Source organism: Enhydra lutris, unplaced genomic scaffold (genome assembly GCF_002288905.1).
Source record: "Enhydra lutris kenyoni isolate GAN:26980312 unplaced genomic scaffold, ASM228890v2 scaffoldscaffold34, whole genome shotgun sequence".
In the NCBI taxonomy this organism is placed as follows: Eukaryota; Metazoa; Chordata; class Mammalia; order Carnivora; family Mustelidae; genus Enhydra; species Enhydra lutris.
The window spans coordinates 16,170,342-16,194,733 of record NW_019154118.1 but is presented as its reverse complement, the minus strand read 5'-3'; the positions used below and the strand labels follow the sequence as shown (position 1 = coordinate 16,194,733).

Here is a 24,392-nt window from a genome sequence, read left to right as displayed (position 1 = left end):
TACACACACATACACACACATGCGTGCATATTCACAGAGGCAGCAGATAGTAGAGGTAGGAGTAACGAAGGTGCCTGGTGGCCTTTAGCCTAGATGACACTGCCGATGGCCCAGTCACTTTGGTCAGTGCCGTGAGGTGGGACAGTCCAGCTGCTTAGGATTTCCGGAAGTGCACCTCCCTCTGAGGACGAGAACAGGGAGAACAGGATGAGGCTGAGTCAGGAAGACATATGTCGAAGGTGGGGTTCAGAGCCTGCCATTCAGTCCAGCTGTCACTGGGCACTGCTCCTTGGAGAGAGGCAACAAGGAGGAACCGTGGAAGCAGAGAGACCCACCAGGCTGGATTTCTGGACCAGCTACCCAAGCTCTGTGTGCTGCTCTCCCCTCTCTCAGGCAGAGGAGGGAAGGTGAGCATAGCTTTCCTGCTTTAGGGCTAAGATGGCAGGTGCAGGGAAGGTAGGGCTGTTCTGGGTCAGCAGAGGTGGGGGTGAAGCCCTGCACCCCAGATACCCATGAGACTAACTCCCTGCCAAGGAGGGAGGCCTCCTTCATACACCGCTCCAATCAGCTGTGTGAACTCACACCGTGGCCGTCTGTGGGGAGAAGACATGCCACTGGGGCCCAGCCTGGGGCCACCCCTTTCCATCCCTCCAGAGGAAGGAAACAGAAGGTAAGAAACCTAGGCAGCTGGGGTTGGCCCAACATTTGATTCCTATCCTGTCCCAGTCTTCCACACTTCTGAACAACTCCAAACACGAGGGGTGAGGGGAACTTTGCTAAGACTCTGGGGAAAGCCTGGGCCCTCTACCAGACACCCCAACTTTGGGGAGCTCCCAGTCTGCCCCATGCAGGCGCTCACCTCCATCTTGCTGTAAATCCAGGGGAGGACTTCAGTCACTTTGGTGTACACACCGGGCTTGTTTCTCTGGCCACAGCCCGTGCCCCAGCTGGTGACTCCTGCCAGATACCAGCGGTTGTTCTGCTCACAGACCAGGGGCCCCCCGCTGTCTCCCTGTGGGGGGAGTACACATCTCAGCAGGGTGGGAGAGGTGGTCCTTGAGCAGGAAATGGCGGGCACCTGATTCTCACTCTGAAACCACCACCCCAGCCTTCCCCCATGGCCCCTGGCTCCCAGGACACGAGCCCCTCACCTGGCAGGAGTCTCTGCCTCCCCGGAGGTCCCCAGCACACATCATCCTTGGGGTAAGGTAACTGTCATAGACCAAGAAGTCATTGCATTTCTTAAAGTCGATGAGGTTGACCTCTACCTCTCGGAGGAAGGGGGATGTCTTCTCTTCAGTGAAGTCAAGTGGAGGAAAGAAAAGATGGGAAAGGAGTGAGACCAGATCTGGACACCTTCATGACCTTCTAGCCAGCTACCCCATGACTCAAATTCACAGCTTCCTGGGAGCAGAGGATACCATTCCCATGGCTGGCCACCCAGAACATAAGGCCACATACACCCTCACACCACACACAACCCCCTACACGTAACATAGAGACAGACATGTACACAAACTCACAAGCCTATTGGGCTGCCTTCATGTTGCAAAATCTTCTCTGTATGCAGAGCACCATCAAACACATCATTTCATTTGTTTTCAGTAACTATGTGCCCTAACGAGGTATAATTAATCCATTTACAGTTGGAGAAACTCACGGCCGAAGGTGTGACTTGCCCACAGTCACACGGCCGTCAGTTATGGAGCCGAGACCAGAACAAGTCTGCTCCCAGGCTAGTCACCACCCACTGCACTGAGCAAGGGAAAGGAGGCCCTGAGACCCGCAACTGGCCAGAGGCTCTCTGTGAGGCCAGCCACGTGCTCCAGGGCCAAGCATAAACCATCCTACAGAACCAACATCAGCAAAGATCACTCTGCAATAGAGATAAAGGGAGGCGAAAGAAGACCACTCCACTTCGTAATCTCGTTTAAGGGTAAATGAAAACAAGGTAGGTTACAAACCACAAATAACGGCAACCATCCCTTCTCCCAGCCAATAGGAATGGCTAATGCCTTCTCACCGATTATAGCTTTAGACTCTGCTTATTCTTAACTCCTAGATGAGATTATTAGGATGTCCAATCATAGAATTATCCCTGCTTGGGCGCCTGGGTGGCTCAGTGGGTTAAGCCTCTGCTTTCAGCTGAGGTCATGATCTCAGGGTCCTGGGATAGTGCCCCGCATCGGGCTCTCTGCTCAGCAGGGAGCCTGCTTCCCCCCCACCCCGCCTCTCTGCCTACTTGTGATCTCTGTCAAATAAATAAATAAACCTTAAAAAAAAAAAAGAATTATCCCTGTTTCCCGAAAGCATCCAATCTAGAGAAATGCTCCACTTCTTTGAACCGCCCCCCTCCCCTACAATAAGTCCTTCCTAGCACTCTGTTATTAAGACATCCATGGTTCCCTGTGGTATATGTTCCTCCTCAGTGCAGTGAGCAGTGGACCGAACGTGTTTGATTATAGGGGGTCTCCAGGTGGTCTTGGCTGGAGACCAACTACTTTGACATCTGCTCAGGTATATACATTCACACACATTTGTCTCAGGTTGGTTTACAGGATTTCACTTGGGAGAGCTCCATGTGAAGCTGCTTAGGGGGACACAGACACCTGGTAGGGTCTGCATGTAGGAGGACATGGGTACCTGGTGTTGTCTGAATTGATGGGAGGATCTTTTTTTTTTTTTTTAATTTATTTATTTGACAGAGAGAGAGAGAGTGGCAGCGAGAGACAGAATACAAGCTGGGTAGTGGGAGAGAGAGAAGCAGGCTTCCCGCTGAGGATGCAGCCTGATTCGGGGTTCGATCCCAGGACCCTGGGATCATGACCTGAGCCAAAGGCAGAGGCTTAACGACCGAGCCACGCAGGCCCCTGATGGGAGGATCTTAACCGACCAAGCAGAGCCTACGTGGTCTGAATAGAGGACATACAGTGTTGTCAACAGTCAAATAGTCTATTTGTTGTCAAATAGTCTTTTTTGGTAAAGATATGTGAATGAAGTGTTGGCCTCTTCGCCAGGAGGTGGCACCTAAGAGTTCTGAGGAAATAACCATATAGGCCCCTAGGTACAGAGCTGTACATAAACACATTTTGTATAGTCTTATAGGGTAGGTTTTCTGTGAAAGTGGCGAATATTAGTTAAGCATGTGTCTTGGCATTTTTTTCACCTGCACATTTGGGACTTTTTCTTTTGATTGACTAAAGCTGCATATACTAAAAACAAAAACAAAAACTTTTTTTTCTCATTTCATTTTCACTTTTTAAAAAAATTCAAAATAACTGCAATTTAATGGGGGCTTTCTCCACGGAAGAGTTAGTCCAAAGTGGAAGAAACAACCCAGGCTCTGTGAGCAAGTGGTGGAGTATGATGCGGATAGCACCAGCCTGGCATGTTCTAGACTATTCTAGGCTGTTCTAGACTTAGTTCTGTCTATCAGAAACTACCAGAGTGACCCTGGGGGCAAGTGACGGAGCCCCAAAGGTCTTTAGCTTCCTCATTTGTAAAATGGGGAGAAGGGGTTAAGGGTGATACTTGGGGGGCCAAAACTTTCTAACAGGGGTTACAGGATGTACTATAAACTGGTCCAGCATGTGTGGGGGTGACGTGAACACACATATCCACATGCAGGCCATGACTCTCTGTGCCCAAACCCTCATCTACACAGGCCCTCCTCCATACACCCCGACACATCACCCCCACGCACTCTGTGCAGATGCACATGTACACACACACGCGCAGCCCAACAACTCTGCCTCTCACCATCAGTCTCCTTGGTCTTGCCAAAACCTGTGATCCAGCAGGTCTCATTGAGGCTGAAGGTCTGTCCGTGCATAGGGAGGCAGGCAGGGTGGATGTGAGCTGCAACAAGACCTCAAGACATCAGAGCAAGGTCAAGGCTGGAGATCTCAGCTGGGATGGTACTATGGAGAGACAGGGGTATCCAGGTCCTAGGACCCTCCCTCCTTGCCCCAGTATGGTTCAGAACCTTCTAGGGCCTTGAACAGACCAGGCAAGAAACTCAGGCACTTTATCTTGACCCTCCAGCCTTTGGGTTGCTGCTAGAGTTCCCGCAAACATTCTGATCTCAGTGGGTGCCCTGTGGGCAGAAGCATATGCCTTGGAAGCTCCCCTGTGCCAGGCCGATACCGGGGTGGCTCTAAGGATCTTCCTTCTATGAGTGGCTTTCCCGGCTGAGCCTCCTCCACGCCCACCTGTCAGAGGAGGGAGCAGCAGCAGACCAAGTCCCAGGCATTAGCACCATGGCCTCTCAGTGATGTGTCCAGCCAGGTCTGGGGAGAGTACCCACAGGTGAGTCAGCAACTGAGGGGCTTCCTCCAGCTCAACCTCCCCAAGTGAGAAGAGCACATCCCTAGAGACATGGACCACAAAACCACTGCTCACTTGCTCCCAGGCTCAGAAACATTTAGAAGGTGCTGCTGTGCGTCACGTCACAGCCCCTCTGAGGACTGGGATCTTTAAGCTAGGGCGTGAGCCACCAAACTCCAACTTGCAAGATGAAAATACCAGCTGATAGAATGTTTGCAATGTTCTCAATTGTTTCTTATGCTCACCTAGAACACATACAAGTACACCTGACACATACAAAGTACTCAACAAACAAAGAAAGGAAGAAAGGAAGGAGTGACACAGAGGACGGGAGTGTGGGGGAGGGAATGAACGCTGGATTCTTCTCATATAAATTGGGCTTTAAGTATCGGGGTCTAACACATTTGTCTGCTAGAGAGTAAACAAAAAAGAAATGAAGGCATGGCATCAATTATTAACCAAAAAATGCAAAACATAATTTCTTAAAATATGCCCATTTTTAAGATATAGGGTCTTTAAAAAAAATGTAACATGGTTCTATCCTCCATTCATTTTTATGGGGGAATTAACTTTATCAGTGAGTTTTCACAAGTTTTCTTCGATAGAACTGTGACTTGAAAGTGCTTGGCCCGCCAAAGGAGTTTAAGAAAATCTACCCTGATTTCTAAACCAAAAATCAGGGCACCTGGTCTGACCACAGGACTATATAAATCTAAACTGTAATTCTCAGTCTAGAGGTGTGCTTCCTGCCCAGGGGCCTATGAGTCTGGAGAGGGACTGCCATAGTCTGAAAACCATACACAATGTTATAATAGCTTTCATTTGGTTTTACAGATTACTTAATTTGATTTGGAATTCCAAATAACATTAAGGGGGGTTGGGGTGGTGGGAGATCTGGATGCTTAGCGAAGTGGAGTCTGGGTTTGGCAAGGTTGGAAAGGCCTATTCTGGTCCTGCAGACTAACTGCCCCTCTTAGGTGAGCATGAGGGGTAAGGCATGCGCGGAAGTCCGCCCCTCGCCACAAAATGGGGGGGTAGGCTACAGTGGAGGAGACTGACCCGCTGGTGGGAGTGGCTCTGGGTGGGCGTGGCCCTGGGTCAGCCCCGCCCAACCGTGCTTAGGCAGTTTCTTCCTCCTCCCCCCCACTCTGATGACCTAGTGTCTGACTCAGGACTGACGCCGCCTCTGTTATTAATATTCCCCGAAAGACCAGCTCACAGGCTCAGAGCACGAGAAAGTCTGGACTAACCAGAGAGCCCAGAAAGCCCAGTCCACCTTAGAGATCCTTCTCCAGAGAAGCCCCACTCGTGCCACGTCGGCTCCCCCAGCTGTCCCCACCATGGAGTCACTGGCCTCTACTGGCTGCGCATCACCCATTTCGTTCTATTTGCAATTTCAGCTGGAGAGTGCGCAGCGTAGCAGTAGACACACGCTAAGTATTTGATAAGCGCGCACATGAGTGAGTGAATTCATAGATGAAACCTTTGATCTCCCGACAACTCCCCTAGCATTTCCGTCCTGTGGCCAACCTCGTGGCAGTTCACTGTCTGCATATGTGCTCGTGTTGTGCTCCCAACTGCAGTGATCCCAATTTGCCAGCACGAAGAGCTTTACTCCGGAGGCAGACCCGCCTGGATCCCATCCTGGAGCGGGCGGCCGCTTAGGACTCTGGCCTTGGGTAATTTTCCTTCCCTGAGGCTCCATGTCAAGTATAAAATGAAGCTAATAATAGTACCTGCTCTAGGATAGGTTGGGAAGAGTAAATGATACCGCAGCTGTAAATTGCCTGTCGCAGTGCCTGGCCCCTGTTAAGTGCTCAATAAATATGCGTAGAACAATTCAATCTATTCATATTGGTAAAGACCAGTACCCAAGCCTTATCTCTGTCATCAACTTGCAATGTAAGATGTGTCATTTGGCACAACCTTATGTCCAACCTCTGAGTCTCAGTTTCCCCAATGGTAAAGTAGAAGTGTTCCATTAAATGATTCCTAAGAGCCTTTGGCTTCCACCGTGCTGAGGCTCTGGGACCCCAAGAGGGCCTATGGGTGTGGCAAGGCTGGGCTCTGAGAGCTGCTGGAAAAGCGGGCGTGGCTGTGACTCACCAGACAGGGTCAGGGGCTTGGAGAGCCGCATGAGGGCAATGTCATAGTCGTCTTCCTCGTCCGTGTAGTTGCCGTTGATGATGATCTGGGAGATGGAGGCTGCTTCAGGCAGCTGGAGCAGGTTGCTGGTGCCTGCGTAGACCTTCCAGCCCTCCAGAACCTTCTCCCGGGTCCTGCAAGAGCCACAAGGGAGCATGGTCCAGCTCCTTGTCCCCTGGCAGTGTCTGCTATGCACAGGGAGCTGCAGCCGTAGCACCAGCTTACAGGCGGGGGGATGGACGAAATGACCTCAAAAGGGAGCCCTCCATCTTCGCCCAAGACTCAAAAACAAGCCCCCCCCCCCTTTTCTCCAAAAGCCGGTCCTTAACTGGCCACCCAGCACCTCATGACCCCCACTGTCTCTTCTGCATGCCACCAAGCTTCCTGTAAGGTGGACAGGACATGTCAGCAGAAATGGAGCTCTAGACAGGACAAAGTGACCTGCCAGAGACTCACTCCCTCCTGGGGAAGCTAGTGCCCCTGACACCTTATCCTCAGAGCGCTTTCCTGCCCCCCAGCTCCAAGGGCCTAGGCTGGCTGGTGACGGTCAGAAGCTCACAGCACCGCCCTCCCCGAGACCCCTATCCCTCCATTCCTGATTCCCTGGGATAGCATTTCTGTTCCTCAGGCTCCTTCCCCAGAAGTTCCTGTTGCAGGAAGTGGTAACAAACCCAAAGCCTTTTTATTTCACCCTGTTCTTCGGAAAGGCTCCTAAGCCCTTTTTTCCTGCCTGCCTCACCCTTCCTCTAGGCCATCCAGGTTATTTTCTCATTCTGGGCTGCACTCAGAACAAGTAGTCCCAGGACCAAACAGTAACTGCAGATCATGGTCCTGAGCCTGGGGGCCTGGGCTCACGACCAAAGCCCTCTCCGTGGAGAGACAAGTCCATCTGCCATCAGCCCTCCCTGGTGCTCCCCGCCCCTCGGGCACTCACACAAAGAAGCAGTGGGCAGCGGTGAGCACCCACTGGGCGTCGATCAGCGTGCCCCCACAAATGTGAGTGGTGCCGTAGTGCAGGCTCACTTGCCAAGGCCACTTGCTCTCTGGGGCCAGCGCCCCTCCCACGATCCTCCCCGTCATGGCCCTTAGTCCACAGTCTGGGGAGAAGCAGAAGCGAGGAACCGTGACCTCTGCTGCTCTCAGAATGGCTCCCGTGCTCCCTGGACCCAGGGCAGCCTCAGGCAGCCCCATCCTGAGGGCACATGCCTGCCCATGGACACAGCTTTGCTCACTTAATCTGATATGGCCCAGCTGTTTCCTGCCAAAGCAGAGCTTCCATGGGGAGGGTTAGACTGCTGGGATCACCCAGTGGGGAGTTTCATCCCAGGCAAGTTCCTCTTTCCTCCCACTCATTCATTCTTTCCTTAACGATGACAAATGCTCATTAAAGTGTCTGAAGTTGGGGGACTGTGCCAAGCATCAAGGTCATGATGGCAAATCCCAGGGCTGCCTTGCTGTGCAGGTGGGTCTGTGCCCATATGATTCCCCAGGGGGTCATTTAATGCTACTGGGGACCCTGTATGTACCCCCACAGGAACATTCCCAACCATGTTCTGGAGTCATCTCCCCAAAATTGTGGACAAGGAGGACAGTCCTTGGAGTCTGTTAGGACATGTTTCCTTTTCTCTTTAAAGCAAGAGAGAATGAAGAACCAGTAGTGGTCTGAAGGGTGGGCCCTCTGTCTGAAGCCCTGTGCCCGCCCACTCAGGGGAGCACGCCCACCTGGTCATTACTGAGAACACAGCACATGTTTACAGGCTGCTTAACAGCTTGGGTTTTGGGGTCAGACCGAAGGTCAGATACCAGCTCCTAACCTACCAGCAGTGTGACAAACATGCCAGTCTCTTATCAGTAAGTGGACAGTAATGGCCCTGCCTCATGAGAATGAAATGCAATTATTTATCAAGAGTCAATAAGAGTAGAATGTACTCAGTAAATGTTGGCCCTAGATCTAGTTCCACATCTGTTGATACAGGAGCGTTAAGTTGATCCAGACTAGCCCTCCAGTCCTCTCCACCTCCCAGAATCCATGAGATTTGAAGGGCTTCCCCTGTATGAACAAGGTTGCTGGGCTGAGCAGAGTCAGGAGAAGGAGAAGTGCTACTCTGAGACTGTCCCAGTGCCTTACAGGGACCTCAGCCCTGAAGCAGGCCTGCTGCTTAAGACCGTCTTCCTGTTGGAACCCCCAGGGCTGGTCATCTCCCCCAGAGGGGTCCCATGTCTCTGCTCCCTGACTCCCACCCCACACAGGCCACAGTCCAGGAGGAAGAGCATCTTCTTACGGGAACACTGGAGAGAGACATACCGCTGGGAAGGGCATTCAGACCTGCACAAAGGGACACAGAAGATGGGAAAAGGGCACTTTAGATACCTCCTCCAAAAAGCCTTCCCTGATTGACTCCTTCTAACTTCCTATCCCATTTCCTTTGCATAAGATAGAGGTTCTGATCTCCCTCCCAGAGAGACAGACCCTTCCAGTGCTTTCTCCAGGAATGGGGATGGCTCAGTGCAAATCATCCCCACTCTTGTCGCCATCCCCACCCCTCAGTTTTCGTATGGGAGATTGCACGCATTGGGTAGATCCATGTCCTTTGAACTCATGACTTCATTGTCCCTGCATCTTTCCACAGCTGAACAGGTAGCCTGACTCTCCTCGGCCAGTTCCTCAATGCTCCACGGGCAATGTAGCTTGCAAAACACCTAGCACAAAGCAGGCATCCAGGCTACAGCTCATTCTCTTCTCTTCCCTCCCCTCCCTGTCCCTTTTTCTCTGGAAGCCTGGCTTCTTCTTTCCCTCCCCAAGGTAAACACCACTAGCTGGTGGAGCACCCTTCAACCTTCCCCTGAGTGGGATTGGGACAAGGGCGGGTCTGCAATGCAGAGATGACAGATGGCAGGGCCCAGGAGGGGGCCAGGGCCTCCCAGCTGGCCTCCCTGTCCCTGGCCACATGCACCTGGCCCTCCTCCTGCTCCTGTTTCCCCCCCCCCACCCCGATGACCCCAGCGATGTTTCTCCCTCCCCACCCCAAGCCCAATCCCTACAGCGGCTCCCAGTCCAAACACCCAGCAGACTGGTGGCCCCAAGGTTTATTCATGGTCTCTAATAAACAGATGAATGCTTGGGGCTCCCCTGAGCTTGAAGTTCACACTGCACCACACTGACTTTCAAGTCAGGAGACAGGTGGCAAATGAGGACTGTTTCGGGGATGCTCAGGACACTCATGATGGACTCCTGGAGGCTGGGTCTCAAAAAGGCCAAAGGAGAGGGACTCCCTGACTCAAAGCACTCCCCCATTTTTCCCTGCTCATAGGCAGACAGCCTGGCCCACACCACCACACCTGTAGAGGCTTTCCTGGAGGGTGGAGTTGTATTTGGAGATGGAGAAGCTGCTGGCAAGATTCCTGTGGGCCACCTCGGTCGTCCGGTAAGCACTGTAAGGAGGGGAGGGAAAGAAGAATGAGCCTGCCCCCACTCCCAGTGCCCCAGCTGACATTAGAGTTTTGCTGGCAGAGGCCAGGGTCTGGTAAGGCCCAGCACACCCTGCCCCCACCCACACATTCCACCACTGTCCCCACCCCCCCAGCCCTGTGCACCAGCCCAGGAGATGCGGCATTAACACCCCTGCGAACTTGTTAGAAATGCAAATTATTGGGTCCTCTTAACCCTAGACCTACTGAATCAGGAACTCCAGTTCTATGTTTTAGCGGGCTCTCTGGGAGATTCTGATACACATGCAAATTCAAGAAACACTAGCCGGGCCCTTTTCTGGCCAAGCTGTGATCCATGCGCCACAGCAGCACCCCAAAGCTGCTGAGCCAGACTTTGCCTTTTAAAGATCCCCATCTTACTGCTTTGCACATGAAAATCTGAGAACCTGGTACTCGCTTACTGGACCTCAGGCCACAGTGTACCTAAGAATCACCTCAGGACATTTGTTAAGCAGGTTTTAAACCTTAATCCACAGATTCTGATTTTAACAACCCCCCCCCCCCCCAGGTGATTCTGATATGGGAGATCCGTGGACCACAATCTGTGTGGCACTTCTGTGCATTTCTGGAACATGGTGCACCCCTGAATGAGAGTGCGTCTTTTGCACATGCTGTTCCTCTCCCTGGGGGTCCTCTGTTCTCTGCTCTCCACCAGGTGCGGTCAGGCTCCCTCTCCGTTGCATACCCATAGTGCTTACCATTACGCATAGCATTATGCTATGGTTATTGATTTAAGCCTCTCTCCCCCACACCATACCGGAGGTTCTGGAAGGGCAGGGATCTTGTCGGGGTACCCGTGGTCTCTGGCACGCATCAAATCTCAATTATGTGTTTGGAATAAGCGACACCATCTACTGAAGCCCAAGGGAGGTTCTGATTTGCATAAGGTCGTACAACTCGATAATTAAAGATGTCCGTCTTCCAGCCACATCCCCCTGATTTCCCTCTCACAGATCGGAACTCTGAGGCTGAGGGAAGGGAGAGGACAGGCTTTCTAAGTCCTGGCCTCCCAGCCTTGGGTTTCAAGGCGCTTCTTCCACAGAGAGTCCACAGTGACAGCTGAAACCCTTCCCCCCACAACCCCACACATATTGGTGAACCCCAATACTCGGACCAAGAAGGAAGATGGAGTTCGCTATGTGGCCTAGAAATAAAGGGAAGAAGGGGGGACTCCATCAAGTGGGAAGGTTGTCCTAACCCTGCTCCCTGCTCCACCCACGAGCACCTGCTTTGGTGTGAAATCTTTAGAGCCAAGAAGATTCTTAAGATTTCACCTGGCCACATCTGCCCATCTCCTCCCCGCCTCGATGAGTTTCAGCTCAAGCCACAACTGCTGGAGTGCAGAGCCTGAGCCTCTGGTTCCTGGCTGGAGTGCTCAAAGCCTTACCCCCCTTGCCGGGCCGCCGTGACCATGAACCGTGACCACGGACACAAGGCCACTTCGATGCAGAGAACATACGGTAGTGTCAGGTCCTACGACAGATCTCCACATCATGACTTTGGCCTCATGGGAACAACTTGCCCCCAGACTTGGGCACCCAGGGCCACTGTTCCTTTGAATGATGCAGGAGTGTCCCGAGCTAGTGCCCTCAGCCCTGGTCCTCAAGACTCTTCTCTGTAAGTTGCCCACAGTGAGCCTGAGGGGCCCTTGCAGAGAACCCGGGATGTCTCTGAACCTGGGACCCCTGGGGGGATATTTACCTTATGAAACCCAGCTGCTGGCAGGTCTTCTCTGAGTAGGAGTCATTCCAGCTGTCGCTGCAGATGGGAAGCCACTGATGGGAGGACCCGGAGTAGACTTTAAGCAGAGACTTGTCCCAGTCAAACCTCACTGCCGGGCAGGAAAAGGGCAGAGCGGGCTCTCAGCACCCGGTTCTTGAGGAATGTCTGAGTTGGGCTCTGAGATGCTCTTGTCCTGGGACTCCTCGCTATGGCCTGGGGAACATCTGGGAGCCAGAGCCAGGAGGTAATGACCACAGGCCAGGGCTCAGGAGCCCAGGACACTCAGTAAAGGCAGAGCCAAGGTAGGGGCCGGAGCAGGGCAGAGAGCTCTCTCTGCAACAGGACCCAGGGGACCAGTGCTGGGAAAAGGGCTGAGCACTGCCAGGAGCCTTTGCCCCAAGAGGGCAGCGGCATGCCCGAACAAGAGAGTGGCAAGGGTAATAAGGCCTGTGATCTGAGGGCAGCTCTGGACCCCACATCGGCCTCCAGCTGGAGTAGCTCTATTTTACCTGCTAGTTGGGAGTAGGCAGATTCTAAGAACCACTAATCTTGTCCAGTTCCCTCATTTCACAACTTAGGGAAATGAAGCCCAGAGATGGTAAGTGACTTGCCTGAGTCACACAGCACTCAAAGCCAGGTTTCAGACCCAATTCTACTATCACTAGAACCCAGGTCTTCCGACTCTCTGTGCATTGCCTCCAATTCGAGCTGATATGCAGTTTGCAGTCACCAGTCATCAGAGTGCATGCACACACACACACACACACACACACACTCAGGCACACATGCACCCATGCCCAGCACCCTTACCGCAGCCCAGCTCATCACTCCGCAGTTTACAGTCCACGATCCCATCACAGCGCACAGCATGGATGGGGCAGCTCTCCACTGGTTCCTTGTACTTGATCCCTGTGTGGCCCCGCCAGAAATAGACTGGAAGACAACGAAGCAGACAGCCGGGTCACTGCCAACCCCAGGTGGACAAGACACTGAGCAGCCCGAGGCCCTGGGGGTTCTGAGACACCGACCTGCAATCCCTCTTGGACTCTGGGGCTCTCTTCCCCCATCTGTATGGAGAAAAAGCCTGCTCAGAAATGCTCCAGAATGCTCCGGAAAGCTCCTGCAAGCAGGGCACCACCAGGCGGATTCGAGCCGCCACCCAGAGAGAGAGAGAAAGAGAGGGAGGGACAACAAAGGAGGGAGGGGTGGAGGTGCGTACGGCTTGGGAGCTCCCGTGCCCTACATGGGCCAGATTGGCAGCCAGAGAAAGCCCTCCTCCAGAATCCCAGAGCCCCCTCTCGGAGCCCCTCTGGCATATCCCTTCTTCTCTGTGCTCTGCAGGTCATAGCAGAGAAATTTGTCTCCGCCATCCAGACGCACAAGCACTCCCCATGCTGTCTGCTCGAAAGCTGTTCTTTCGGTCTCAAATCTCCTGGATTTTCCTTCTCCTTCCCCTCCCCTACACAAGGGATGTCTCCTTCGATCAGCTCCTGCCCCATTACTTGTCTTTATAAATGTCTTTCCTCTCAAAGAGCAAATCTAGATGGCTGATTCCCAAATGTACAAGCTTTGCAAACTATGAAAGTCAGCCTCATGACTCCCTGCGTCTGGAACACTGACCTCTTCTCAAACTAGGGATCCCATCCCTCCTGCCTGGAGACATCTTCCCTTGGGTGCCCAAGAAACCTGAGTTTTAACTCCTCACCCTGCCCCTCATCCTCAGCTTGATCCCCCACTGCTCCCGCCTGCCCTACCATGCGCTAGGTCATCCAGGGCGAAGGTCACACTTGTGTGTCTGCTCCTTCCAGACCCAGACACCAGTGCCTGCTGGGCCACATGTGGAGGGCCCCCCTGATGGTCAGTGGACCTCAGGACATGTGGTGAAACCACACTGTGACTTTATGGTGGGGGCGCCCTTAGATGCCAACTCAGTCCTCCATGGGTCATTCCCACCTGCTCTCCCATGACTGCCAGGGGGTCCCTAGAGCAGTGCCCTGTGGGGGAGGGGCAGGAGAAGCCGGGCAGCATGTCCTGGCTTATGGTCCACGTGGACACCATGTGGCAGGCACCGTGCTGAGGACGCCCTTATGAGCATGACAATTATGCCATCTCCTTGTCAGGCAGGTGGGGACACCGAGGCTGGGGAAATTAATTAATTTGCTGCAGTCCCCCAGGTGGCAAGTAGCAGAGCCAGGAGGCTCCAGGGGGCCATGCCCTTAACCAGCACACTACCTCCTCCCGTGCCATCCTCTTCCTGGAGCAGCCTGGCCAGCCCGGGTTTCCACATGGTCACCCACCTGGCTTCTCCCCACACCATGCCACTTCTTCAGCAGAAACCTTACTCCCCAACCTGGTGTTTAAAGCTCTCTACCATGTAGCTTGGCCATGCACAGCCAAACAGCCCCCCTGGGATCCCCCAACACTCTTTTCCTCTCTGGCCAAGAGGTCCCTTCCTTCTCCCCACACCGACCTCACCCACCTGCCCCAACATTTCCTGCAGGAGCTCATTCCACTCAGACACCCTATCCACATGCTGTCCCCTCCTCCAGCCTGTCTCCTGGACCTTTCTGAGCTGTCCCCTACCACCCTGGCCCACACAGCTGTCACCTCTTCCTGATGGTCCCATCTGGCCTTAATTACTGCCAGCCAGGTCCCTAAGGAGATCGGAATCTCTCCGAGGACAGGGTGGCTGGAGGTGTGCTCCCCTTCTGCCCCCTTCTGAGGTTCCCCACTGTGCTGGGCCCGTGCCGAACCCCAGAACACTCTATCCTATTGTCCAAAATGCCCAAGAAACTTTCCCTAATCCATCTTTATATGTTTTTTTAAAAAATAAGTAGCATTTAGAGATTTTTGTGCCAGGCCCTGGGCCATTCTGTCATTTATGGCTCCAAACCCAGTGACATCTTTATGAGTGCTGACGGGGCTGGTAGTAAGTCAAGTGCACTGAAGGAACTGAATCCCATTAGAAGATGCAGAAACGGAGCTCAGAGTGGTTAGCTAACTCTCCCAAGCAAGACGCACAGGAAGGAGCAAGGATGAGGCCCAAGCCCGGTTCCCCCTAACCCAGCAGCCTCAAAGGGGCCTGGAGGCACCATGGCCCACAGCCTTTTGCAGGAGTGGGGCAGGGTAGCCAGCTGCGTGTGTGTTCCCCTCTCCCGTCTCCCTGTAGCGTGCCCCCATCGGCGGACCCCATTCCTCCCGACCATGACCGGAGCCTGCCCCTGCTCCCTCTGTTAAACTCACGGAGAATGATGAGGGACACCACGAGGGCGATGAGGAGGAGGACACATCCGATGAGCGGCAGCCGCTTCCGGCCCTCCTGCCAGGTGAACTTGGGCAGGTTGATACCTAGGAGTGGGGCAGCACCAGGGGAGGGTAAGGTTGCTGGAGAGGGGTCCGGGGCAGGGGAGGAGGGGAAGGGAACAGGCTGGCCCAGAAGGGGCCCGTGGGGACCTCCCCACTCCAGAATATGACCCCACCCCACCGGATACAGACAGCTTGCTTTAACGGAGCATCTCCTATGGGCCAACCAGGCACTGGCAAGTGCTCTCGTAGGGATTCTCACGGCAATCACGTGAGCTGGGTGTTATCGTGCTTATTTTACAGATGAGGAAACTGAGGCTCATGAAAGTGAAAGAACTTGCTCGAGGTTACTTGGCGAGTGAACAGGAGAGCAGGCAGTCAAATGAAGTGTGTCTCATTCCAAAGGCCACCACACCAGAGTGCCTCACCAGCCCGAGAGGGCAAGACTGGGAGAGGGGCCCCAAGCATGGGATGGTGGGGACGGTCTGAAGTCTACAACTGGATGAGGCAACGCTGGGATGGACAGACACACTGTCTTGTTAGGGGCAGAGCCAGCCCCAAGGCCCAGCTGGCAGCTCTGATTTCCAACCCCTGAACCAGATAAGCCAGTTTGGAAAGATGGGGCCCGAGAGTGCCTGGTCAGAATCCATTTCCTCCATTTCCTCCCATAGATGGGTCCATGATCAATCAGGACCCTGCTCCAAGGCAGACCTGGGCCTCCCAGCAGACCTGTGGGGCAGCCTAAGGAAAGAACCCCGGTCCCCAACCAGAGTCCTCGCTCTCGAAATCTGAACTCTGACCCACACTGTGCAGCCTCCAAAGTTACAGCTGCTGGGTTGGTCCTGGTTCCTTCTCCCCTACGCCCCTGGCTCCGATTTTCCCCTGTCTTGGGTTTACATGGAATAACCCCTTTCTGCCCCCACCTCCCCAGGCCCCCCACTGCCCGCCCCTGACTACTCCCCTGCCTCCCTGCTCCTCTTGCTTTTTTTGCATTTTTTTTTCCTGAAGTGTCCCCCCTTACCTGGGCTCTCCCTAGTGGTCCTCGTGGCTGGTGCTGACCTGGCAGGAGATGTCCGGATGGGCACGGCGCCCACTGGTGTTGCTCTAACAAGATATACTCTTGTCGGAGAGGATGTCGTGGAGGCTGACCTGGCAGATGATGACCTGGAAGGGGACGCCCGGGCCGGGGGCGTGCCAGCTGGAGACACCAGGGCTGGGGACGTGCCGGCTGGAGATGCCCCGGCTGGAGATGTCCTTGCCGGGGAAGCATTCTGAAAGCAGAGTGAAGGGCATCCCTCAGGCTGCTCCCCTGAGAACGCACCCAGCTGTCAGCCCTGCTGAGCCAAGAGATACTTGCCCTGAGGCAAGCAGCTTGGTAGGGAACAAACCCCGCCCCCCAAGCATGTGAGAAGAGAGTGTCCTGGGGTGCAGCACCGGTTCGAAGAGCCTGCCCCCCCCAGCTCCCCATGGTCTCTCCCTATCATGTGGAGGTGGGCACAGGGCAATGGGCCATCTGCCTGGGGCTTGGGGGGCCCTTGCTTTGGCTACATGTGTCTAAGGACCCGCCCTCTGAGGGTGGCTCAAGGAGATGTGATCCCCGGAGGCAGAAGTGATGGCCCTTTCACTCCCACTCCCCCCACACCACAGCCCTTTCCTCTTCTGTGCACCAGACTTCTAAAACGCCATTCTTACTATGAGCTGTCGTTCAAGGGTGACTAGCTCTGCTTAAGAAGAGCCCTGACCTGCCTTGCAGCCCACCATTCTCAGTAACACCAGACTTGTCTCGCTCACTCGTGCACCTGCACACACGCACGTGCATTTGCTCACCAGTGCACCGGGGCAACTGGAGAGGCAAAATCAGAAGAAGGTACGGGTGGGGTAGGAGCCCACCACTCTTGGGCAAGATCCTTAACCCAACTCGGCTGCGGGAGGAGTGGTCCGCTCACCTCGATTCAACACTCCCATGGGTGCTTAGAGAGGACTTCACATGCTCCGAGAGCTTTATATGTATTCACCCACTTAGTCCTCAGGACAGAATCACTCCCATTTTGCACACAGGAGACGGAAGCAGAGCTGGAAAGGGGCAGGGCCAGAGTGTGAGTCCAGAAAGCCGGGCTTGGGGACCAGCTCAACCACGAGGCTTTGCTGCCTCTCTGAGGAGGGACGCGGTTGATAACGCAGCAGCTGGCCTTACTAGGCAATCTGTGAATGCTGGTAAGTTCCTTCCTGGCAAGTGGAGCTTTTGGGGTGCTTTACATCTAAGAGAGAGCCAGTGGGCAGTCAGGGCGGGCAGGAAGTCTGGTGGGGCTTCCCAGGCCCTGTCACTGCCTTCTGGCCCCTTATACCATCTCCACCTCTTCAGGCCCCTCCAGAAGTCCCAGAGGCAGCAGGGGGCATCTGGGAACGCGCTGGCCCCGGGGCCACATCTGACCCTCGTCATCATTTCCCCTGAGCGCTGCCTGGCCCCTGAGGAGGGCAGTCTGGGAGCGGGAGCAGCAGGGATGGTGAGGGCGGCTCACCTGTGCTGGGGACCCCAAGCTGGGGGCATGGTCGGCAGGGCTTTGTGGAGGACACAGGCTCTGGACCCCTGGCGTTGGTTTCCATCCCTCCCCTGCCCCTGTGCTAACACTGGACATTATTAGTAAGCAAAGCAGGTAAGAAAAAGTCCTCCTCATTTGAACATCAGCCCAAGTCAACACTATCATCCCTACCAGGCAAGGGTTTCTTGTTTGGTTTTGTTTTAATTGTTTTAAACTCCCTTTTCTAAGAGTCAGAGGTAATGGATTTGGTCACTTCCTCGCTGTTCTGGAGGCTGCAAGATGAATTCAAGAAGGAATCTCGAGTCCCTAACCATGCTCGGCTTACCGCCGGCCGGGACCAGGAGCCATGATCCCAGGGAGTTGCTAGGTTTCTTGATGGATGTGAGTAAATACACGTGGGTCCAGGTGTCCCAGCCAGCTGAGCAGGGACACACGTGTGTGAGATTAGGGACCTGAAAGGCAGCTGTCACTGCTGCTGACCCAGTTGAACCAGAGCTCAGATTCCCCCTCTCACCCCCAACCTCTAGAGACTAGATTCCCCTAAAGTGAAGACAGGCGAGCCCCTAGTTGCTCCAAGGGGACCAGGACTGGGGCTGGGGGCAGGGAGAGGCGGTGAGGATGTGTGGAAATATAGCACCCATCAGCTGCTAGCATTGGCTTCGGAGTCAGGCAGACCTGGGTCTGCATCCTGTACCGAGCAGTGTGACCTTCGGCAAGACACTTAACCTTTTTTCTTTTTCTTAATCTATAGAATGGGACTAATAACCCTGAGGATTTGATGAGATAAAATGGGAAATGCTTTGCCTATGTGTGGCACACAGCAGCTGGGCAGGAAATGATCGCCTCCCTCCATCTTTGCATTGGCCCACACAACACCCCCCTGCCGGAGATTTAACAGCCCTGGGGCATGACCAGAGGGTTGAAAGGTGGTGGGAGCTCATCTTAGGGAGAAAAGTGGGTGCTGGACAAAGGCCAGACTAAGGTCCTTCAATGAGAGAGAAAAACCCAGGCTGTGTAGACTCTGTGCTTCTGGCCAATGATGGCCCAAGGCTTGTCCCCTGCCCGGGACCCTGGCACTGGGCACCTCAAATGGCCTGCCAGCCTTCCCTCCCTGCTGTGCTCACACCATAACCCTTCCCCACCCTGGGGGGCACACTCCCACTACAGGATACCTTCAAATAATAATTCACATACCAGTTCACAAGGTACGGCACTTGAGAATTTACAATAAACTTCACGTCTGTGGTTTCATGAGGTCCTCACTCCAAACCTGAGAGTTTGGTGTATTTATTTATTTACTTAAAGATTCTATTTATTTATTTATTTGAGAGAGAGAATGAAGGTGGGGAGGGTCAGAGGGAGGAGCAGGCTCCCCACTGAGCAGGAAGCCCAGTGCCAGACTCGATCCCGGACTCCAGAATCATGACCTGAGCGGAAGGCAGTCACTTCACCAACTGAGCCACACAGGCACCCGAGTTTGGTGTTTTTAGAAGCCTGTTTTACAGATGAGGAAACCAAGTCTCAGGTCTCAGATTGCCCAGAATCCCACAGTCGGGATGCTGCCCCAAGCCTGTGTGTGTCTGAGTCCCCTGCCCTCTGAGGTCGGCAGCAAGAGGCCCTGCCACAGTCTTCTCCAGGCCCCTGTACTCCGGTGCTCATTCTGCATTTGTGACACAGCCTGAGAACTGGGACCTGGGGCCTGGCAGGGTGGGAGCACCCTGGGGAGCCTGGCGGTGGGGACAATGGTTCTACAGTGATCTCGGTCTTATGGAACTTTCTCATGGGCATCACAGGTGGGTCCTGGGGCTTGCCAGGACCTGGTGGAGTCTGGGGACAGGAGAGGCAGCATGCCAGGCTCACACACTCTTCAGCAGGAGACTCTGGGCCAGAGACTCCACCTCTTTGTGCCTCCGTTTCCTTATCTGTAAGGTGAACCAATCGCCCTGCTTCCTAGCAGCATAGTAAAAGATGCTATATGTACAGGAAGGGCTTGGAGACCATGAGCTGTGACAGTGGGTGTTGAAGTAGAAAAAACTGTGTTCAAATATGACTGCATCCATTTCTGAATGCACTGCCCTGGGCAAGTAAGGGAATACTTTAGTCTGTCTCCATTCATGTAAGATGGGACTGACCTTGCCTCCTTTCCCCATAACCGCAGAATAAACACAGAAGAGCCTGGTCTATGAATGTGTGTCACACACACACACACACACACACACACACACACATCTATGAATGTGTGTGAAAGGTGGTAGCCCATTAGGCACTTAGCTTGATCCCGTTTCAAACTCATCACAGGCCTCTATGGCTGGTACTATCAGTCCCATTTCATAGATTTTGAAACTGAGGCCCTGGGAGGTTAAGAACATGCCAAACTCACCTCTTGGGGCTGAGTGACAGGGCTTGGATCCTGATCAGGCCTCCTAGGAGCAAGTAGAGTCTGGACCCACAGTATCACGAGAGTCCCCAGTAACCTTCTTCACTTCCTTGAGGCTGACAGCATGCAAAGAGCTTCCATACCCATTATTTCCTGTGGTTCTCCCAGGGCCACGCTATCAAGGATGGAAGGAACTATGACCCCCAACCTCTCCTTGAGGAAACCAGGGTGCAGAGGACTAAACAGCATGCCCAGAGCCCCTGAACTGATTGGCAGGCTTGTAGGGACTTAACACAGCCTTCTGATTCACATTCAAGAGCTTAGGCTGTCCCCACCAGAGCAGGGCTCCATGGCCCTGGTCCTGGTACTGCTTCACTGTGGCAGGAACAAAGGGGTCCACAGCAGGCAGAGGCCCCAAGGGAGATGGTGGAAAGGCTAGGGGAAGGTAGGAACAGTGGGAGGGAGTTAGAACAGAGGGGTAGCTGGTGAGGGGCAGTCAAGGTGGGAAGCTCAGGGCAGCCAGAAAGACAGAGGGGAGGCCTCCAGACCTTGCTCAGCCCTCTCCCTGATGCTGGTTCCACCTGTACATAGTTCCCAACGTGCCCACCCATGGCCTTGGCCTATAGGAAGCAGGGAGGAGGGTGTCTGGGGAGGTGAGCTGGGGTCCAGGCAGAAGAAGCCCCTGGGTCCCTCTTCTGAGTCTAGAGGGAGATGGGGCAATGTAAAGTGGGACTCATGTTGGGTATAAAAGGGGTAAGTCCCCAGACAGACTCTAAAGGTGCTACCTCCGAGACTCAGCCCGTGTCAAGTCTTTCCGGGGCTGGGGAGGGGGCTGTGGATGCACAGGGGAGGCAAGGCATTGGGGTAGACAGGAACATATCCAAGAAAGAGCTGGAGGCTGTGCAGGGCCTGGTCTCCATAGAGCAAGCACTCTTGTGTTACAGACAAGATTTGGGCCCCAAAGGCCAGGGCAAGAGAAGAGGCCTGACCGCAGGGCTAGGGGAACCATGAACCCCAGCAGGATGGACGGGCAGCCCCAAGACCAGAGGAAAGCAGCCTCTACAGTGAGACCATCTGCCTCAGCCCCTTGACTCTGAACCTCAACCCAGACCATCCCTGGATGCTGAGAAGAGCCCCCCTTTTCAGGGAGCACTAGAAAAGATTCCACACCCACCCCTTCCCCATTCATGGCCTGCCACCCCCACCTGCTGGAAGTTCTTCCTGATGTCTAACCTACTAGAGCAGTAGCTCATTTCCCTTCCTCAATCCTTGGAGAACAACTGCTGCGATTCCAGCCTCCCTCGTGGAGGCCTGGTCACACCCTCAGAGCAGATGCCTTGAGTAGGTAGGGAAGAGGGTAGGAGGAGACTTCTTGCCCAGAACCCCAAGATGCAAAGGGCTGAGCCCAAACCAGGACCCAGCCTAACTCCTGGCCTTTGCCAGTGAACAGAAGACCTGACAATGGAACTCAGATGACCAAGTCCAGGATGCCCATGACCCGCCTGCTGGCGAAAGGCCCCTCAGCCCATCTGGGGACAGTGGACAGGACAAAGCCAGGCGGGTGGGTGATTCTGGACCATTTCCCTGGCCAAGCACTGCCAATCATTCTTTCCTGGCCCTGCCTCTCCTCCGCGCCAGCCTCTAGGGTGGGCTCCGGGGTTCCCCATGGGGTAATACATTCGTAGCCCTCACGGCATCGCAGACCAGCCTATACACCAGGCAGTCATGACCCCCACCTGCCTGTGCTTTGCATTCTGCAGGGGCCCCTACATGCAACAGGTCCCCTGAGGTGCTCTGGGACAGCAGGCGGCCTGGCTGGAAGGCAGGCCACACAGGGATCTGCAGGGAGGCAGTGAGCGATGGGCCAGACAGAGAGCTGGGCAGAGCAGTCCCTGGCTCTGGGGCACTCTCCAAGCACTTTCCTGAACAGGAGTCGATCGAATTATTATTCCCATTTTATGGTCAAGGAAGTAGAGGCCTAAAACATTTGCGTGCTTTCTTCAGAGTCACTTTGGTCCATCTTACATCGCAGAATAAAGACTAAAACCCAAGGGCCCTTGTACCAAGGCCATGGTCCTCTCTCCCAGGGCTGCCAGGATGAATGGGACATGTCTATGGTTTCCTGTGGTGGAGTCCGTCCCGTGGGCCCTTACCTGGTGGGAGTGGCACTGAGTGAGCAAGGAGCCTAGTGGTCCTGCCCTTGGCCTCTCTGCTCCTCCTACAGCCCAGCCAGCTGTGCCAAAAGGAGAGGGTTCAGGGATCCTCTGCCGTGCTGAGCCACGCGGTGGCCACCTCCGAGATTGCTCGGTTTCGTGGCTGCTGCCCAGGATTGAGCTCCGGTCTTTGCTTAGAGGCTGTTCTCCAACAATAGGAAGTGGTCTGAACTCCGGGATACAAGCCTCATGGGCCGCTCAGAGCCCGTGGCAGGCAGGGAGAAGAACCTGGCTAAAGGCTCCTGTGGGAAAGTCCGGTGGGTAGCAGCAGCCATAACACAACTTCGGGAATCAAGGGCAGGTCCACCGGGGCCCGTTCAAGTCCAGCCAAAGCTGGCACGGCCTCGCTCCTCTGCCCTGGGCCATCCCTTCATGCAGCCTGCTCCCCGGGCAGGCTGGGCAGATCACAAGCCGTCAGAGCTAGAAGGAGCTTGAAAACCCTCTAGAGTTCTGGTTCCTTTATCCTACTGATAAGGTGATTAAGGCCCAGAAAGGCAATGCAACTGGACTAAGGGCACAGCCAGTTGGGAGCAGAGCTAGTTGGGGCACACAGGGGCACACGGCTAGTTGGGGGCAACGTCATCTTCTGGCTCCTGTCTTTGGGCTCCTGTCCATCACTGTGCTCTCCCAGTGCCCCTTACCAGGCTCCATGGGGAAGGACTCCTGACCAGACTGGGGCCTCTGTAGCAGCTTCTCTCTCCCAGAGACCCTGAGTATCAAGGATGTTCGGAGTGGGGGACATAGGCAGGACCCCAGCCTGACCCCTCCGGCATTCTGGACTAGGCAGGAAGAGATGACCCCAATCCCCACTGGAAGCACTAGAGGGTACCAAGAAAAATCAGGAGCTCCCTTTGGCAGAATCTAAATGGCTATTGTGTTACTGGGATGCTGGGGAGTCCCTGGGCCATAGCAGGGGAGGCCTGAACCCATTCGACTATGGACTGGCCTGGACTGAACTGGTCGGAACTGAGATGGAGTGGATCATGCTTCTTTCCTGTCCTTACTGCTCAACCCAGGCTTCCCTGTACCTCCAGGTACGCCAGGCTCCCTCCTACTCCCTCCTTCCTGAACCCAGGGAAATTCCATAAATGTAGGCTCCCCTCAGAGTGCAGGCAGACTCCCCAGCACTTCCTTCCACCCTCCTTCCAAACTGGGGAACCCCTGGAATCAAACTGGGCCCCAGAGGCCTCTCTTGAAGGCTTGGGATGCATGGGGGAGTCTGGCTTCTGCTCCTCACCGTGCATGACCTTAAGGACATTTGCATCCCTCTCTGGGCCTCTGCTCCCTGATCCATAAAAGGAAGGGAGCAGACAATCGGCTGTTTTCAAGCAGGGTTCCCGGAGCATGAGAGGTTCCGTGGAAATGCCTCTGGGACCTGGACCATTGGAGCAGGGAAAGGGTCTGGAGTCCTTCACCCCACTTCAAACAGAGAAGACCCACTTGGCAGTTGTGTACAATGGGCTCCACACACGGTTTCGTTTGAACAAAAGAGGCTGCTGCTGCTACAAAGAACTTGGGAATTACTGGCCTGGGCGAGCACTGATGTTCCTTCTGGTTTACGATGCCTCGTGAAAAAGCCTCGGGGAATCCTGGAAGCCCAGCGTCAAAACACCTCCTTGTCCATTCATTCGCGTATTCATTCATTCATCTGTTCGTTCATCAAAGAGTTTAAAGAACATCAAGGATCTACCGCTGCCAAGCAAACAATCTTTGATCACCCAGGGTCTTGTTGCCTCCATTTCCCCCCACGTGCCTTCTAGGTCCACGCTGGGGCGGTGACACAGTTCAGGGCTGGTACCTCATGGAAGTGCCCTGGACAGTCCTATCAGAGAAGGGTCCTGCCAAAGCCCCAGGGCCCCCGGGTCGGCTTCCCTCACACCTCCCCCCCAGCACGCTGGCCGCCCGGCTGGGCACAGTCCACCCTGCTGTTGCTGTACCAAGAGGAAGCTGTTCTGCCAAAACAAGACACTTAAGCTAAGTGGCTACTGTTACATCAGCAGGCCTTCCCGCCCAGCACCCCAGCCTGGAGCCCCATACACACACTCCCACACATTCTTGTTTACATTTGCCAAGTCACAGGGACAATTCGGGGGAGGCAGGGCAGGATGGGCCAGGTGGAAGGTTGCCCAGCACCAATGACAACAGGGAACAGAGAGGTCTCAGGTGAGGGCAGCACGTCTGTAGGGCCGAAGGGCAGGTGCCAAGGGTCCTGAGAGCCTGCGCTGTGGGGCTGACAGCACGGTGACCTGAGCCTGTTGATCCGCCCTCGTGGGAACC

At 54.5% G+C, this 24,392-nt stretch overlaps 1 protein-coding gene across 1 annotated transcript; it reads right to left on the bottom strand.

The window, feature by feature from the left end:
- Nucleotides 1–23,759, bottom strand: LOC111153915 (transmembrane protease, serine 13). The gene is given in 15 exon segments (XM_022513225.1): nucleotides 1–181; nucleotides 860–1,012; nucleotides 1,152–1,294; nucleotides 3,760–3,858; nucleotides 6,433–6,605; nucleotides 7,406–7,568; nucleotides 8,754–8,797; nucleotides 9,811–9,903; nucleotides 11,662–11,791; nucleotides 12,493–12,615; nucleotides 12,711–12,749; nucleotides 14,926–15,030; nucleotides 16,007–16,294; nucleotides 23,622–23,702; nucleotides 23,705–23,759. Coding segments are annotated over 15 exon segments (1,716 nt in total). The 3' UTR covers nucleotides 1–154.
- Between the last annotated feature and the right edge of the window lie 633 nt (nucleotides 23,760–24,392).